Raw genomic sequence first — 18,062 nt, 5'->3', positions numbered from 1 at the left:
CTGTATATACTATATACCCATTCCGTCTATAGTTCCATAATATAACAACTCATATATAGATATGATATACCCATTCAGTCTATAGTTCCATAATATAACAACTCATATATAGATATGATATACCCATGCAGTCTATAGGTCTATAATAGACATTCAACTCATATACAGTGGGACAAAAAAGTATTTAGTCAGCCACCAATTGTGCAAGTTCTCCCACTTAAAAAGATGAGAGAGGCCTGTAATTTTCATCATAGGTACACTTCAACTATGACAGACAAAATGAGGGGAAAAAAATCCAGAAAATCACATTGTAGGATTTTTTATGAATTTATTTGCAAATGATGGTGGAAAATAAGTATTTGGTTAATAACAAAAGTTTATCTCAATACTTTGTTATATACCCTTTGTTGGCAATGACAGAGGTAAACCGTTTTCTGTAAGTCTTTACAAGGTTTTCATACACTGTTGCTGGTATTTTGGCCCATTCCTCCATGCAGATCTCCTCTAGAGCAGTGATGTTTTGGGGCTGTTGCTGGGCAACACGGACTTTCAACTCCCTCCAAAGATTTTCGATGGGGTTGAGATCTGGAGACTGGCTAGGCCACTCCAGCACCTTGAAATGCTTCTTACGAAGCCACTCCTTCGTTGCCCGGGCGGTGTGTTTGGGATCATTGTCATGATGAAAGACCCAGCCACGTTTCATCTTCAATGCCCTTGCTGATGGAATGAGGTTTTCACTCAAAATCTCACGATACATGGCTCCATTCATTCTTTCCTTTACACGGATCAGTCGTCCTGGTCCCTTTGCAGAAAAACAGCCCCAAAGCATGATGTTTCCACCCCCATGCTTCACAGTAGGTATGGTGTTCTTTGGATGCAACTCAGCATTCTTTGTCCTCCAAACACGACGAGTTGAGTTTTTACCAAAAGTTATATTTTGGTTTCATCTGACCATATGACATTCTCCCAATCTTCTTCTGGATCATCCAAATGCTCTCTAGCAAACTTCAGACGGGCCTGGACATGTACTGGCTTAAGCAGGGGGACACGTCTGGCACTGCAGGATTTGAGTCCCTGGCGGCGTAGTGTGTTACTGATGGTAGGCTTTGTTACTTTGGTCCCAGCTCTCTGCAGGTCATTCACTAGGTCCCCCGTGTGGTTCTGGGATTTTTGCTCACCGTTCTTGTGATCATTTTGACCCCACGGGTTGAGATCTTGCGTGGAGCCCCAGATCGAGGGAGATTATCAGTGGTCTTGTATGTCTTCCATTTCCTAATAATTGCTCCCACAGTTGATTTCTTCAAACCAAGCTGCTTACCTATTGCAGATTCAGTCTTACCAGCCTGGTGCAGGTCTACAATTTTGTTTCTGGTGTCCTTTGACAGCTCTTTGGTCTTGGCCATAGTGGAGTTTGGAGTGTGACTGTTTGAGGTTGTGGACAGGTGTCTTTTATACTGATAACAAGTTCAAACAGGTGCCATTAATACAGGTAACGAGTGGAGGACAGAGGAGCCTCTTAAAGAAGAAGTTACAGGTCTGTGAGAGCCAGAAATCTTGCTTGTTTGTAGGTGACCAAATACTTATTTTCCACCATAATTTGCAAATAAATTCATTAAAATCCCACAATGTGATTTTCTGGATTTTTTTTCTTCTCATTTTGTCTGTCATAGTTGAAGTATATCTATGATGAAAATTACAGGCCTCTCTCATCTTTTTAAGTGGGAGAACTTGCACAATTGGTGGCTGACTAAATACTTTTTTGCCCCACTGTATATAGTATATACCCATTCATCCTATAGGTCTATAATAGACCAACTCATATATAGATACTATATACCCATTCAGTCTATAGGTATATAATAGACCAACTCATATATAGATACTATATACCCATTCAGTCTATAGGTCTATAATAGACCAACTCATTTATAGATACTATATACCCATTCAGTCTATAGGTCTATAATAGACCAACTCATATATTGATACTATATACCCATTCAGTCTTTAATAGACCAACTCATATATAGATACGATATACCCATTCAGTGTATAGGTATATAATAGACCAACTCATATATAGATACTATATACCCATTCAGTCTATAGGTCTATAATAGACCAACTCATTTATAGATACTATATACCCATTCAGTCTATAACAGACCAACTCATATATAGTTACTATATACCCATTCAGTCTATAGGTCTATAATAGACCAACTCAAATATAGTTACTATATACCCATTCAGTCTATAGGTCTATAATACCAATTCATATATAGTTAATATATACCCATTCAGTCTATAATAGACCAACTCATATATAGATACTATATACCCATTCAGTCTATAGGTCTATAATAGACCAACTCATATATAGATACTATATACCCATTCAGTCTATAATAGACCAACTCATATATAGATATATAGTATATACCCATTCAGTCTATAGGTCCATAATATACCGACTCCTATATAGATAATATATACCCATTCAGTCTATAATAGACCAACTCATATATAGATACTATATACCCATTCAGTCTATAATAGACCAACTCATATATAGATACTATATACCCATTCAGTCTATAGGTCTATAATAGACCAACTCATATATAGATACTATATACCCATTCAGTCTATAGGTCTATAATAGACCAACTCATATATAGATACTATATACCCATTCAGTCTATAACAGACCAACTCATATATAGATACTATATACCCATTCAGTCTATAACAGACCAACTCATATATAGATACTATATACCCATTCAGTCTATAACAGACCAACTCATATATAGATACTATATACCCATTCAGTCTATAGGTCTATAATATACCAACTCATATATAGATACTATATACCCATTCAGTCTATACCCATTCAGTCTATAATATAGATACTATATACCCATTCAGTCTATAGGTCTATAATAGACCAACTCATATATAGATACTATATACCCATTCAGTCTATAGGTCTATAATATAACAACTCATATATAGATACTATATACCCATTCAGTCTATAGGTCTATAATAGACCAACTCATATATAGATACTATATACCCATTCAGTCTATAGGTTTATAACAGACCAACTCATTCAGTCTATAATAGACCAACTCATATATAGTCCCATTCAGTCTATAACAGACCAATTCATATATAGTCTTCAGTCTATAATAGACCAACTCATATATAGATACTATATACCCATTCAGTCTATAATAGACCAACTCATATATAGATACTATATACCCATTCAGTCTATAGGTCTATAATTCAGTCTATAACAGACCAACTCATATATAGATACTATATTCAGTCTATAATAGACCATTCAGTCTATAGGTCTATAATAGACCAACTCATATATAGATACTATATACCCATTCAGTCTATAGGTCTATAATATAACAACTCATATATAGATACTATATACCCATTCAGTCTATAGGTCTATAATAGACCAACTCATATATAGATACTATATACCCATTCAGTCTATAGGTTTATAACAGACCAACTCATATATAGTTAATATATACCCATTCAGTCTATAATAGACCAACTCATATATAGATACTATAGTCCCATTCAGTCTATAACAGACCAATTCATATATAGTTAATATATACCCATTCAGTCTATAATAGACCAACTCATATATAGTTACTATATACCCATTCAGTCTATAACAGACCAACTCATATATAGTTACTATATACCCATTCAGTCTATAACAGACCAACTCATATATAGATACTATATACCCATTCAGTCTATAACAGACCAATTCATATATAGATACTATATACCCATTCAGTCTATAACAGACCAACTCATATATAGATACTATAGTCCCGCTGTCTGCAGTGTTTTTGGTACATTCTCATGTCCTGCTGTCTGTCTGCAGTGTTTTTGGTACATTCTCATGTCCTGCTGTCTGTCTGCAGTGTTTTTGGTACATTCTCATGTCCTGCTGTCTGTCTGCAGTGTTTTTGGTACATTCTCATGTCCTGCTGTCTGTCTGCAGTGTTTTTGGTACATTCTCATGTCCTGCTGTCTGTCTGCAGTGTTTTTGGTACATTCTCATGTCCTGCTGTCTGTGTCTGCAGTGTTTTTGGTACATTCTCATGTCCTGCTGTCTGTGTCTGTGTGTTTTTGGTACATTCTCATGTCCTGCTCATGTCTGCCTTTTGGTACATTCTCATGTCCCGCTGTCTGTGTCTGTGTTTTTGGTACATTCTCATGTCCTGTCTGTCTGCAGTGTTTTTGGTACATTCTCATGTCCTGCTGTCTGTGTTTTTGGTACTGCCTGCTGTCTGCAGTGTTTTGGTACATTCTCATGTCCTGCTGTCTGCAGTGTTTTTCATGTCCCGCTGGTACATTCTCATGTCCCGCTGTCTGTGTCTGCAGTGTTTTGGTACATTCTCATGTCCTGCTGTCTGTGTCTGCAGTGTTTTTGGTACATTCTCATGTCCTGCTGTCTGCAGTGTTTTTGTTTTCATGTCCTGTGTGTCTGCAGTGTTTTGGTACATTCTCATGTCCCGCTGTCTGTGTCTGCAGTGTTTTTGGTACATTCTCATGTCCTGCTGTCTGTGTCTGCAGTGTTTTTGGTACATTCTCATGTCCTGCTGTCTGTGTCTGCAGTGTTTTTGGTACATTCTCATGTCCCGCTGTCTGTGTCTGCAGTGTTTTTGGTCACTCTAAAAGGAGATCAGTCACTGTCGATCTGATTTCCAGAAGTACTTGGCGGTCATATGTGATAATACTATGAACATTCTGTACATAAAGTCAAGATAAACAGGAAACAAAGTAAAGATAAACAGGAAACAAAGTAAAAGATAAACAGGAAACAAAGTAAAATATAAACAGGAAACAAAGTAAAAGATAAACAGGAAACAAAGTAAAAGATAAACAGGAAACAAAGTAAAGAAACAGGAAACAAAGTAAAGATAAACAGGAAACAAAGTAAAGAAACAGGAAACAAAGTAAAATATAAACAGGAAACAAAGTCAAATATAAACAGGAAACAAAGTCAAATATAAACAGGAAACAGTAAAATATAAACAGGAAACAAAGTAAAAGATAAACAGGAAACAAAGTAAAAGATAAACAGGAAACAAAGTCAAATATAAACAGGAAACAGTAAAATATAAACAGGAAACAAAGTAAAGAAACAGGAAACAAAGTAAAAGATAAACAGGAAACAAAGTCAAATATAAACAGGAAACAGTAAAATATAAACAGGAAACAAAGTAAAGATAAACAGGAAACAAAGTAAAGAAACAGGAAACAAAGTAAAGATAAACAGGAAACAAAGTAAAAGATAAACAGGAAACAAAGTAAAAGATAAACAGGAAACAAAGTAAAGAAACAGGAAACAAAGTAAAGATAAACAGGAAACAAAGTAAAGAAACAGGAAACAAAGTAAAGATAAACAGGAAACAAAGTAAAAGATAAACAGGAAACAAAGTGAAAGATAAACAGGAAACAAAAGTCACTAAATAATTGGGTTGGAACTCGTAGGATGTTGCTCTTCTCTGTCGGTGCCGTGTGTTGTCCTTCTATTTCCTGTACAGCTCGGCTGTCTGAACAACGACACCATTTGTATTTGTATTTTTTTCTTAACATAGCTCTTTATTAGCTAGCTATAACTGGCATGTTCACGTATCTTTTAATTTTAATTTTAATAACAAATCAATACATAAAGCACATGAGGGAACACCGGCATACATAGATTACAGACGATAGACAATCGAGCTAGGGGCGGGGCTGGGGGCGGGCTGGGGGCGGGGCTGGGGGCGGGCTGGGGGCGGGCTGGGGGCGGGCCTGGGGGCGGGGCTGGGGGTGCAATATCACATTATAATTACACAAGGACCTTAAGGGACATGCATATACTTACCATTCTAACATCTTTTTTGTTAGTAGAGCATTTAACCGTCTTAAAATACAGTTCAATTTCTTTTTGTAGGTGTACGAAAATGTGGTTTTCTGTTTGTAAATTTACATTTGTGTATATGAAATTTGGCCAAAAGAATAATGAAATGAATTACATAAAAATGATTCCGCTTATTTCTATTGTATGTAAAGAATCCAAACAGTACATCTCTCCACAATAGTGTGAAATCTGAACAACGACACCATCCGCAGAGAAACACAAGGGAATTACATCACAATGGGAATTTGTAGAATTGTTGGAACTGTTGGAATTGAGAGCAAGGTTATTATCTCTGAATTCAAAGACTGACCTCGAATTTGAATTCGTTGAAATGTAATTTAGAGGGAGAGAGTATTTGACTGGAATTAACCCCAACCCTGAGGCACACTTCACTGCATCTCTACTCTGCAGTGTGAACACACACCAAAGTCCCTCCCCACCCATTCATCGTGTTATAGAGAGGGAGGTATGGAGGGAGGGAGGGAGAAAGGGAGAAAGGGGGAGCTCAGGTACAGTCATACATCCCAGAGGAGAGAGAGAGAGAGAGAGTGAGAGAGAGAGAAAGAGAGAGGGAGAGGGGGAGCTCAGGTACAGTCACGCATCACAGAGAGAGAGAGAGAGAGAGAGAGAGAGAGGAGGGGAGAGGGGAGCTCAGGTACAGTCACGCATCACAGAGAGAGAGAGAGAGAGAGTGAGAGAGAGAGAAAGAGAGAGGGAGAGGGGGAGCTCAGGTACAGTCACGCATCACAGAGAGAGAGAGTGAGAGAGAGTGAGAGAGAGAGAGAGAGAGAGAGGGTATATTTATAGCTCAGAGCTAGGCTGCACTAGAGAGATAAGGCTCAAACTGACTGCAGATAGAACAACAGACAGACAGAGGGAGCGAAACGGAGAGAAACAATGAACCGATTCGTGTCGTTGGTGTTGCTGTGGACCCTGGCGGTCCTGTCCACTACCGGGCCCGTTACCGGGGCTGAGGAAGGGGAGATCTCGTTCGAGTATCACCGGTATGAGGAACTACGGAAGGCTCTCGTTTCGGTATGGCTGCAGTGTCCATCAATCACGCGCATCTACACGGTGGGGGAGAGCTTCGAGGGCCGCGAGCTGCTGGTCCTGGAGATGTCAGACAACCCCGGGACGCACGAGGCTGGTCAGTGACACCCCCGTTCCCCATCTCTCTTTATTAAAACCGGTTGACCTTTTTCATAAGACGGTAATACAGCTCCACAGTAGCGCTGCTGTGGCGACGCCTGGTCTGTTTATACAGTCCTGTTTTAGGCAGAATGACTAGTCTGTTTATACAGTCCTGTTTTAGCGCAGAATGACTGGTCTGTTTATACAGTCCTGTTTTAGCGCAGAATGACTAGTCCCTGTTTTAGCGCAGAATGACTAGTCTGTTTATACAGTCCTGTTTTAGCGCAGAATGACTGGTCTGTTTATACAGTCCTGTTTTAGCGCAGAATGACTGGTCTGTTTATACAGTCCTGTTTTAGCGCAGAATGACTGGTCTGTTTATACAGTCCTGTTTTAGCGCAGAATGACTGGTCTGTTTATACAGTCCTGTTTTAGCGCAGAATGACTGGTCTGTTTATACAGTCCTGTTTTAGCGCAGAATGACTGGTCTGTTTATACAGTCCTGTTTTAGCGCAGAATGACTGGTCTGTTTATACAGTCCTGTTTTAGCGCAGAATGACTGGTTTATACAGTCCTGTTTTAGCGCAGAATGACTATACAGTCCTGTTTTAGCGCAGAATGACTGGTCTGTTTATACAGTCCTGTTTTAGCGCAGAATGACTGTCTGTTTATACAGTCCTGTTTTAGCGCAGAATGACTAGCGTTTATACAGTCCTGTTTTAGCGCAGAATGACTGGTCTGTTTATACAGTCCTGTTTTAATGCGCAGAAGAATGACTGGTCTGTTTATACAGTCCTGTTTTAGCGCAGAATGACTGGTCTGTTTATACAGTCCTGTTTTAGCGCAGAATGACTGGTCTGTTTATACAGTCCTGTTTTAGCGCAGAATGACTAGTCTGTTTATACAGTCCTGTTTTAGCGCAGAATGACTAGTCTGTTTATACAGTCCTGTTTTAGCGCAGAATGACTGGTCTGTTTATACAGTCCTGTTTTAGCGCAGAATGACTAGGTTTATACAGTCCTGTTTTAGCGCAGAATGACTTCTGTTTATACAGTCCTGTTTTAGCGCAGAATGACTAGTCTGTTTATACAGTCCTGTTTTAGCGCAGAATGACTGTTTTTATACAGTCCTGTTTTAGCGCAGAATGACTGGTCTGTTTATACAGTCCTGTTTTAGCGCAGAATGACTGGTCTGTTTATACAGTCCTGTTTTAGCGCAGAATGACTAGTCTGTTTATACAGTCCTGTTTTAGCGCAGAATGACTAGTCTGTTTATACAGTCCTGTTTTAGCGCAGAATGACTAGTCTGTTTATACAGTCCTGTTTTAGCGCAGAATGACTGGTCTGTTTATACAGTCCTGTTTTAGCGCAGAATGACTAGTCCCTGTTTTAGCGCAGAATGACTGGTCTGTTTATACAGTCCTGTTTTAGCGCAGAATGACTAGTCCCTGTTTTAGCGCAGAATGACTGGTCTGTTTATACGGTCCTGTTTTAGCGCAGAATGGCTGTCTGTGGCTGTTTTATGATGTCAGGCAGGGCCGGCAGGCTGTATGCCACTGCCTAGTAACGGGGTTAGATGATGATGCTGCCTGCGCAGGTGTCGTTGTAATGAGGACCGCAGTGTGTGTGTGTGTGTGTGTGTGATGTGTGTGTGTGTTTTGAGGGGGTGTTGGATGGTTGTTGAAGCAAGGCATCGCCGCCATTTTACAGGAGGAGAGGGACTCACGATATAGGTGCTCCCGGAAGCAGACCGGGATGCTGAACCAACCGCTCTGGCTCTGATCAGACAGTCACGGCAAATGGAAGCCACTGTTAGATGAATTCATCTGTCTCATCCTCTTTATTCACACCGTTATAGCCACAGTCTGAGCCGCTATTAACACTATGACTCATACCTTTACAATTAGAGAACAGCTGTTTGATGTAAATAGCCTATAGAAAGTAAGGAAGTAAGGACACGAAGGAAGGAAGTAAATATGTGTCTACTTCATTAACCCCCTAGGGTCAGTTAATGTATCAGTCACCATGACAACAGCGATAGTGCTGTCTGCCACTCTGTCTGCCTGTCTGTCTGGTTGCTAGGCTACAGGTGTTAGGGTTACAGTATTATGGGGTGTACCTCTTACCTATAGTTATGTCACTACAGACCCCGTTGATTGACAGATGTAGGCTGAAGAACAGCAGGTGATGTGTGTGTGTGTGTGTACACCTTAGCCACGTACACCTGTGTGTGTGTGTGTGAGAGAGAGAGAGAGAGACAGATGAAGGTACAGTTGAATTCAGAAGTACACTTAGCCTAATACATTTAAACTCAGTTTTTTTCACAATTCCTGACATTTAATCCTAGAAAATCAGTTTAAAGGTCAGTTAGGATCACCACTTTATTTAAAGAATGTGAAATGTCAGAAGAATAGTAGAGAGAATTATTTATTTCAGCTTTTGTTACTTTCATCACATTCCCAGTGGGTCAGAAGTTTACATACACTCAATTAGTATTTGGTAGCATTGCCTTTAAATTGTTTAACTTGGGCCAAACGTTTCAGGTAGCTTTCCACAAGCTTCTCACAATAAGTTGGGTGAATTTTGGCCCATTCCTCCTGACAGAGCGGGTGTAACTGAGTCAGGTTTGTAGGCCTCCTTACTCGCACACGCTTTTTCAGTTCTGCCCACAAATTTTCCATAGGATTGAGGTCAGGGCTTTGTGATGGCCACTCCAATACCTTGACTTTGTTGTCCTTAAGCCATTTTGCCACAACTTTGGAAGTATGCTTGGGGTCATTGTCCATTTGGAAGACCCATTTGCGACCAAGCTTTAACTTCCTGTCTGATGTCTTGAGATCTTTCTTCAATATATCCACATCATTTTCTTCCCTCATGATGCCATCTATTTTGTGAAGTGCACCACTTCCTCCTGCAGCAAAGCACCCCCACAACATGATGCTGCCACCCCCATGCTTCACGGTTAGGATGGTGTTCTTCGGCTTGCAAGCCTCCCCATTATTCCAAACATAACAATGGTCATTATGGCCAAACAGTTCTGTTTTTGTTTCATCAGCCCAGAGGACATTTCTCCAAAAAGTATGATCTTTGTCCCCATGTGCAGTTGCAAACCGTAATCTGGCTTTTTTATGGTGGTTTTGGAGCAGTGGCTTCTTCCTTGCTGAGAGGCCTTTCAGGTTATGTTGATATAGGACTCGTTTTACTGTGGATATAGATACTTTTGTACCTGTTTCCTCCAGCATCTTCACAAGGTCCTTTGCTGTTGTTCTGGGATTGATTTGCACTTTTCGCACCAAAGTACGTTGATCTCTAGGAGACAGAACGTCTCCTTCCTGAGCGGTATGACGGCTGCGTGGTCCCATGGTGTTTATACTTGCTTACTATTGTCTGTACAGTCGTGACCAAAAGTTTTGAGAATGAAACAAATGTACATTTTCACAAAGTCTGCTGCTTCAGTGTCTTTATATATATTTTTCCAGATGTTACTATGGAAGTATAATTACAGTGTTATTGACAATTACATGAAGTCAATATTTGCAGTGTTGACCCTTATTTTTCAAGACCACTGCAATCCGTCCTGGCATGCTGTCAGTGACCTTCTGGGCCACATCCTGACTGATGGCATGCTGTCAGTGACCTTCTGGGCCACATCCTGACTGATGGCATGCTGTCAGTGACCTTCTGGGCCACATCCTGACTGATGGCATGCTGTCAGTGACCTTCTGGGCCACATCCTGACTAATGGCATGCTGTCAGTGACCTTCTGGGCCACATCCTGACTGATGGCATGCTGTCAGTGACCTTCTGGGCCACATCCTGACTGATGGCATGCTGTCAGTGACCTTCTGGGCTGTCAGTGACACATCCTGACTGATGGCATGCTGTCAGTGACCTTCTGGGCCACATCCTGACTGATGGCATGCTGTCAGTGACCTTCTGGGCCACATCCTGACTGATGGCATGCTGTCAGTGACCTTCTGGGCCACATCCTGACTGATGGCATGCTGTCAGTGACCTTCTGGGCCACATCCTGACTGATGGCATGCTGTCAGTGACCTTCTGGGCCACATCCTGACTGATGGCATGCTGTCAGTGACCTTCTGGGCCACATCCTGACTGATGGCATGCTGTCAGTGACCTTCTGGGCCACATCCTGACTGATGGCATGCTGTCAGTGACCTTCTGGGCCACATCCTGACTGATGGCATGCTGTCAGTGACCTTCTGGGCCACATCCTGACTGATGGCATGCTGTCAGTGACCTTCTGGGCCACATCCTGACTGATGGCATGCTGTCAGTGACCTTCTGGGCCACATCCTGACTGATGGCATGCTGTCAGTGACCTTCTGGGCCACATCCTGACTGATGGCATGCTGTCAGTGACCTTCTGGGCCACATCCTGACTGATGGCATGCTGTCAGTGACCTTCTGGGCCACATCCTGACTGATGGCATGCTGTCAGTGACCTTCTGGGCCACATCCTGACTGATGGCATGCTGTCAGTGACCTTCTGGGCCACATCCTGACTGATGGCATGCTGTCAGTGACCTTCTGGGCCACATCCTGACTGATGGCATGCTGTCAGTGACCTTCTGGGCCACATCCTGACTGATGGCATGCTGTCAGTGACCTTCTGGGCCACATCCTGACTGATGGCATGCTGTCAGTGACCTTCTGGGCCACATCCTGACTGATGGCATGCTGTCAGTGACCTTCTGGGCCACATCCTGACTGATGGCATGCTGTCAGTGACCTTCTGGGCCACATCCTGACTGATGGCATGCTGTCAGTGACCTTCTGGGCCACATCCTGACTGATGGCATGCTGTCAGTGACCTTCTGGGCCACATCCTGACTGATGGCATGCTGTCAGTGACCTTCTGGGCCACATCCTGACTGATGGCATGCTGTCAGTGACCTTCTGGCCACATCCTGACTGATGGCATGCTGTCAGTGACCTTCTGGGCCACATCCTGACTGATGGCATGCTGTCAGTGACCTTCTGGGCCACATCCTGACTGATGGCATGCTGTCAGTGACCTGGCATGCTGATGGCATGCTGTCAGTGACCTTCTGGGCCACATCCTGACTGATGGCATGCTGTCAGTGACCTTCTGGGCCACATCCTGACTGATGGCATGCTGTCAGTGACCTTCTGGGCCACATCCTGACTGATGGCATGCTGTCAGTGACCTTCTGGGCCACATCCTGACTGATGGCATGCTGTCAGTGACCTTCTGGGCCACATCCTGACTGATGGCATGCTGTCAGTGACCTTCTGGGCCACATCCTGACTGATGGCATGCTGTCAGTGACCTTCTGGGCCACATCCTGACTGATGGCATGCTGTCAGTGACCTTCTGGGCCACATCCTGACTGATGGCATGCTGTCAGTGACCTTCTGGGCCACATCCTGACTGATGGCATGCTGTCAGTGACCTTCTGGGCCACATCCTGACTGATGGCATGCTGTCAGTGACCTTCTGGGCCACATCCTGACTGATGGCATGCTGTCAGTGACCTTCTGGGCCACATCCTGACTGATGGCATGCTGTCAGTGACCTTCTGGGCCACATCTGACTGATGGCATGCTGTCAGTGACCTTCTGGGCCACATCCTGACTGATGGCATGCTGTCAGTGACCTTCTGGGCCACATCCTGACTGATGGCATGCTGTCAGTGACCTTCTGGGCCACATCCTGACTGATGGCATGCTGTCAGTGACCTTCTGACTGCCACAGTGACCTGACTGACTGATGGCATGCTGTCAGTGACCTTCTGGGCCACATCCTGACTGATGGCATGCTGTCAGTGACCTTCTGGGCCACATCCTGACTGATGGCATGCTGTCAGTGACCTTCTGGGCCACATCCTGACTGATGGCATGCTGTCAGTGACCTTCTGGGCCACATCCTGACTGATGGCATGCTGTCAGTGACCTTCTGGGCCACATCCTGACTGATGGCATGCTGTCAGTGACCTTCTGGGCCACATCCTGACTGATGGCATGCTGTCAGTGACCTTCTGGGCCACATCCTGACTGATGGCATGCTGTCAGTGACCTTCTGGGCCACATCCTGACTGATGGCATGCTGTCAGTGACCTTCTGGGCCACATCTGACTGATGGCATGCTGTCAGTGACCTTCTGGGCCACATCCTGACTGATGGCATGCTGTCAGTGACCTTCTGGGCCACATCCTGACTGATGGCATGCTGTCAGTGACCTTCTGGGCCACATCCTGACTGATGGCATGCTGTCAGTGACCTTCTGGGCCACATCCTGACTGATGATGCTGTCAGTGACCTTCTGGGCCACATCCTGACTGATGGCATGCTGTCAGTGACCTTCTGGGCCACATCCTGACTGATGGCATGCTGTCAGTGACCTTCTGGGCCACATCCTGACTGATGGCAGCCCATTCCTGCATAATGCTTGGAGTTTGTCATAATTTGTGGGTTTTTGTATTTCCACCCGCCTCTTGGGGATTGACCACAAGTTCTCAATGGGATTAATGTCTGGAGAGTTTCCTGGCCATGGACCTAAAATATCGATGTTCTGTTCCCCGAGCCACTTAGTTATCACTTTTGCCTTATGGCAAGGTGCTGCATCATGCTGGAAAAGGCATTGTTCTTCACCAAACTGTTCCTGGATGTTTGGGAGAAGTTGCTCTTGGGGGATGTGTTGGTACCATTCTTTATTCACAGCTGTGGTCTTAGGCAACATTGTGAGTGAACCCTTGGCTGAGAAGGCATGACACTGTTGGCATGACACGGGACTGATGGTGGCGCTCACCTTGCCTTCTCCAGACAAGCTTTTTTCCGGATGCCCCAAACAATCGGAAAGGGAATTTTTCAGAGAAAATGACTTTACCCCAGTCCTCAGCAGTCTAATCCCTGTACCTTTTGCAGAATATCAGTCTGTCTCTGATGGTTTTCCTGGAGAGAAGTGGCTTTTTTGCTGCCCTTCTTGACACCAGGCCATCCTCCAAAAGTCTTCGCCTCAATGTGCGTGCAGATGCACTCACACCTGCCTGCTGCCATTCCTGATCAAGCTCTGTACTGGTGGTGCCCCGATCCCGCAGCTGAATCAACTTTAAGAGACGGTCCTAGCGCTTGCTGGACTTTCTTGGGTGCCCTGAAGCCTTCTTCACAACAATTCAACCGCTCTCCTTGAAGTTCTTGATGATTCGATAAATGGTTGATTTAGGTGCAATCTTACTGGCAGCAATATCCTTGCCTGTGAAGCTCTTTTTGTGCGAAGCAATGATGACGGCACGTGTTTCCTTGCAGGTAACCATGGTTGACAGAGGAAAAACAATGATTCCAAGCACCACCCTCCTTTTGAAGCTTCCAGTCTGATATTCGAACTCAATCAGCATGACAGAGTGATCTCCAGCCTTATCCTCGTCAACACTCACACCTGTGTTAACAAGAGAATCATTGACATGATGTCAGCTGGCCCTTTTGTGGCAGTGCTGAAATGCAGTGGAATTGTTTTGGGGGGGGGATTCATGGCAAAGAGGGACTTTGCAATGAATTGAAATTCATCTGATCTTCATAACATTCTGGAGTGCATAACGTGCATCAGCTTGAGTCACGATGTGTGTTGGTTATTGGTCCCTGATGAGTTTCCATCCTGTACATGCAGCTCAGCTCCCGTCTCCGGGGGAGCCTCCCACCCAATGAACACACGCTGTAGAAACACCAGAGAGATGGATAGAGAGGGAGAGAAAGAAATGGGAGGGAAAGAGAAAGAGAGAGAGATAGAAAGAGAGAGGGGGAGCGAAAGGGGGAGGGGAAGAGAGAGAGAGAAGGAAAGAGAGAGAGGGGAAGAGAAAGGGGAGAGAGAGAAAGAGAGAGAGGGGAAGAGAAAGGGGGAGAGAGAGAAAGAGATAGAAAGAGAGAGAGAGAGGGGAAGAGAAAGGGGGAGAGAGAGAAAGAGATAGAGAGAGAGGGGGAGGGGAAGAGAGAGAGAGAGAGATAGAAAGAGAGAGAGGGGAAGAGAGAGAGAGGGGAAGAGAAAGGGTGGCAGGGGAAGAGAGACATTCTCTCCTCTATTTATTTTCAAAGGGGAGGGAGAGAGAGAAAGAGATAGAAAGAGAGAGAGAGAGAAAGAGAGAGAGAGAGAAAGAGAGAGAGAGAGAGAGATAGAAAGAGAGAGAGAGAGGGGAAGAGAAAGGGGGAGGGAGAGAGATAGAAAGAGAGAGAGAGAGAGAGAGGGGAAGAGAAAGGGTGGCAGGGGAAGAGAGACATTCTCTCCTCTATTTATTTTCATGTTTTCATCTTCTGTCTGTTTCTGTCCATGTTCTGTGTTTGATCGATCCGTTCTGTCTGAGAGGTGATGTGTCTTTAAGGTTCATCTGAAATAGCTGTGGTTGTCATGACCACAGATCGGCTTAGTGCTGTGAGCTGCCTGCCTCCCTTCGGGTCGGCCATCTGTCAGGATAGTGTCTCTCTCTGTGTGTGTGTGTGTGTGTGTGTGTGTGTGGGTAGGTGTGGGGGGGGGGTGTTGTGTGGTGTGTTTGTGTGTGTGGGTAGGGGTGGGGGTTGTGTGGTTTGTGTGTGTGTGTGTGTGTGTGTAATCAGTTGACAGGAAGTAAATAATTCTACTGCATTCAGCCTGAAGAGACCAGGTAGAACCAGCCACATCACAAACAGGACAAACTATAGGGACTGAAGTAGAGACCAGGTAGAACCAGCCACATCACAAACAGGACAAACTATAGGGACTGAAGTAGAGACCAGGTAGAACCAGCCACATCACAAACAGGACAAACTATAGGGACTGAAGTAGAGACTGTTAGAAATTAGATATGTAGATGGGTGAGCCGGTGAAGGATCGATTCAGACAAAGTGGTAAATTTTATGACAAGTAACAGTTTATTCAGAGTGAAGATATCTAGTACAGCGTAATTACGGCTCCTCCGTTAGTTCGTATGGAACAGCAGGCAAAGAGACCGTTACAATCAGTACACCACTAATATACAGAACAGAAAGTAGGTTGATTCTGGAAGATCGGATCTTTGGATTGGTTCAGCTGGGGTGTAGTCTGTAGTCTTCCGCCATTGGCTCAGTTGTCTGTCCGTCATCGTAGAATCCTCTTCGGGCACACAATGTTCAGCTACAAAGGAGATTATGTGTGTGCGCTGGTTTTGGCAGTTAGTGTAATGCGGGAGCTATCCTGTAGGGGACCCCACAGGCTTTACTTTGAGTTGTAGCCCTGTATTAGCAATAGGTTGGTCACCTGCATAAGAAATAGCATTTCTCTACAAGACCAGGTAGAACCAGCCACATCACAAACAGGACAAACTATAGGGACTGAAGTAGAGACCAGGTAGAACCAGCCACATCACAAACAGGACAAACTATAGGGACTGAAGTAGAGACCAGGTAGAACCAGCCACATCACAAACAGGACAAACTATAGGGACTGAAGTAGAGACAAGGTGGAACCAGCCACATCACAAACAGGACAAACTATAGGGACTGAAGTAGAGACCAGGTAGAACCAGCCACATCACAAACAGGACAAACTATAGGGACTGAAGTAGAGACCAGGTAGAACCAGCCACATCACAAACAGGACAAACTATAGGGACTGAAGTAGAGACCAGGTAGAAGAGAGTGATGTGTAAATGTTTCAGTATCAGAGAGTGATGTCGATGTTGCAGCCAGAGATCATCAATTATACATCTGAGGAAACCCACATTCTCTCTCTCTCTCTCTCTCTCTCTCTCTCTGTCTCTCTCTCTCTCTCTCTCTCTCTCTCTCTCTGTCTCACTCTCTCTCTCTCTCTCTCTCTCTCTCTCTCTCTCTCTCTCTGTCTCTTAACCTTCTCTATTTCTCTCTCTCTGTCTTGACAGTGACTGGTCATCACAGTAATGTAGTTTCCTGATCTAGCCTTACTGTTGAGGAAACTGAGAGTCCATTAGGGGTCCATTAGTTATGCCCTGCATGTCCTCCTGAGTGTGTGTGTGTGTGTGTGTGTGTGTGTGTGTGTGTGTGTTAGCGTGGCAGTGTGACGTACAGGTCTATCACAGACAGGAGACATCACAGACAGGAGACATCACAGACAGGAGACATCACAGACAGGAGACATCACAGACAGGAGACATCACAGACAGGAGACATCACAGACAGGAGACATCACAGAGAGGAGACATCACAGAGAGGAGACATCACAGACAGGAGACATCACAGACAGGAGACATCACAGACAGGAGACATCACAGACAGGAGACATCACAGACAGGAGACATTCACAGACAGGAGACATCACAGACAGGAGACATCACAGACAGGAGACATCACAGACAGGAGACATCACAGACAGGAGACATCACAGACAGGAGACATCACAGACAGGAGACATCACAGACAGGAGACATCAGAGAGGAGACATCACAGACAGGAGACATCACAGACAGGAGACATCACAGACAGGAGACATTCCAGACAGGAGACATCACAGACAGGAGACATCACAGACAGGAGACATCACAGAGAGGAGACATCACAGACAGGAGACATCACAGACAGGAGACATCACAGACAGGAGACATGACAGAGGAGACATCACAGACAGGAGACATCACAGACAGGAGACATCACAGACAGGAGGCATCACAGTTCTATCACAGACAGGAGACATCACAGACAGGAGACGTCACAGACAGGAGACATCAGCGACAGGAGACATCACTGGTCTATCACAGAAAGGAGACATCACAGACAGGAGGCTTCACAGACAGGAGGCATCACAGACAGGAGACATCACAGACAGGAGACATCACAGACAGGAGACATCACAGACAGGAGACATCACAGGTCTATCACAGACAGGAGACATCACAGACAGGAGACATCACAGACAGGAGGCTTCACAGACAGGAGGCATCACAGACAGGAGACATCACAGACAGGAGACATCACAGACAGGAGACATCACAGACAGGAGACATCACAGGTCT

General features: G+C 44.4%; 1 protein-coding gene across 1 annotated transcript in view; it reads left to right on the top strand.

Moving 5' to 3' along the window:
- Positions 1–6,709: 6,709 nt before the first annotated feature.
- The window catches only part of cpe (carboxypeptidase E), a 38,012-nt gene continuing 26,659 nt past the window's right edge, over positions 6,710–18,062 (top strand). Inside the window, exon 1 of the mRNA XM_042314201.1 lies at positions 6,710–7,109. Within this exon, the coding sequence (XP_042170135.1) occupies positions 6,860–7,109 (250 nt within the window). The 5' untranslated portion in view covers positions 6,710–6,859. The remainder of the gene's footprint in view (positions 7,110–18,062) is intronic.

Source organism: Oncorhynchus tshawytscha, unplaced genomic scaffold (genome assembly GCF_018296145.1).
Source record: "Oncorhynchus tshawytscha isolate Ot180627B unplaced genomic scaffold, Otsh_v2.0 Un_contig_4250_pilon_pilon, whole genome shotgun sequence".
Lineage (NCBI taxonomy): Eukaryota > Metazoa > Chordata > Actinopteri > Salmoniformes > Salmonidae > Oncorhynchus > Oncorhynchus tshawytscha.
This window is presented reverse-complemented; position numbering and strand designations above follow the sequence as displayed.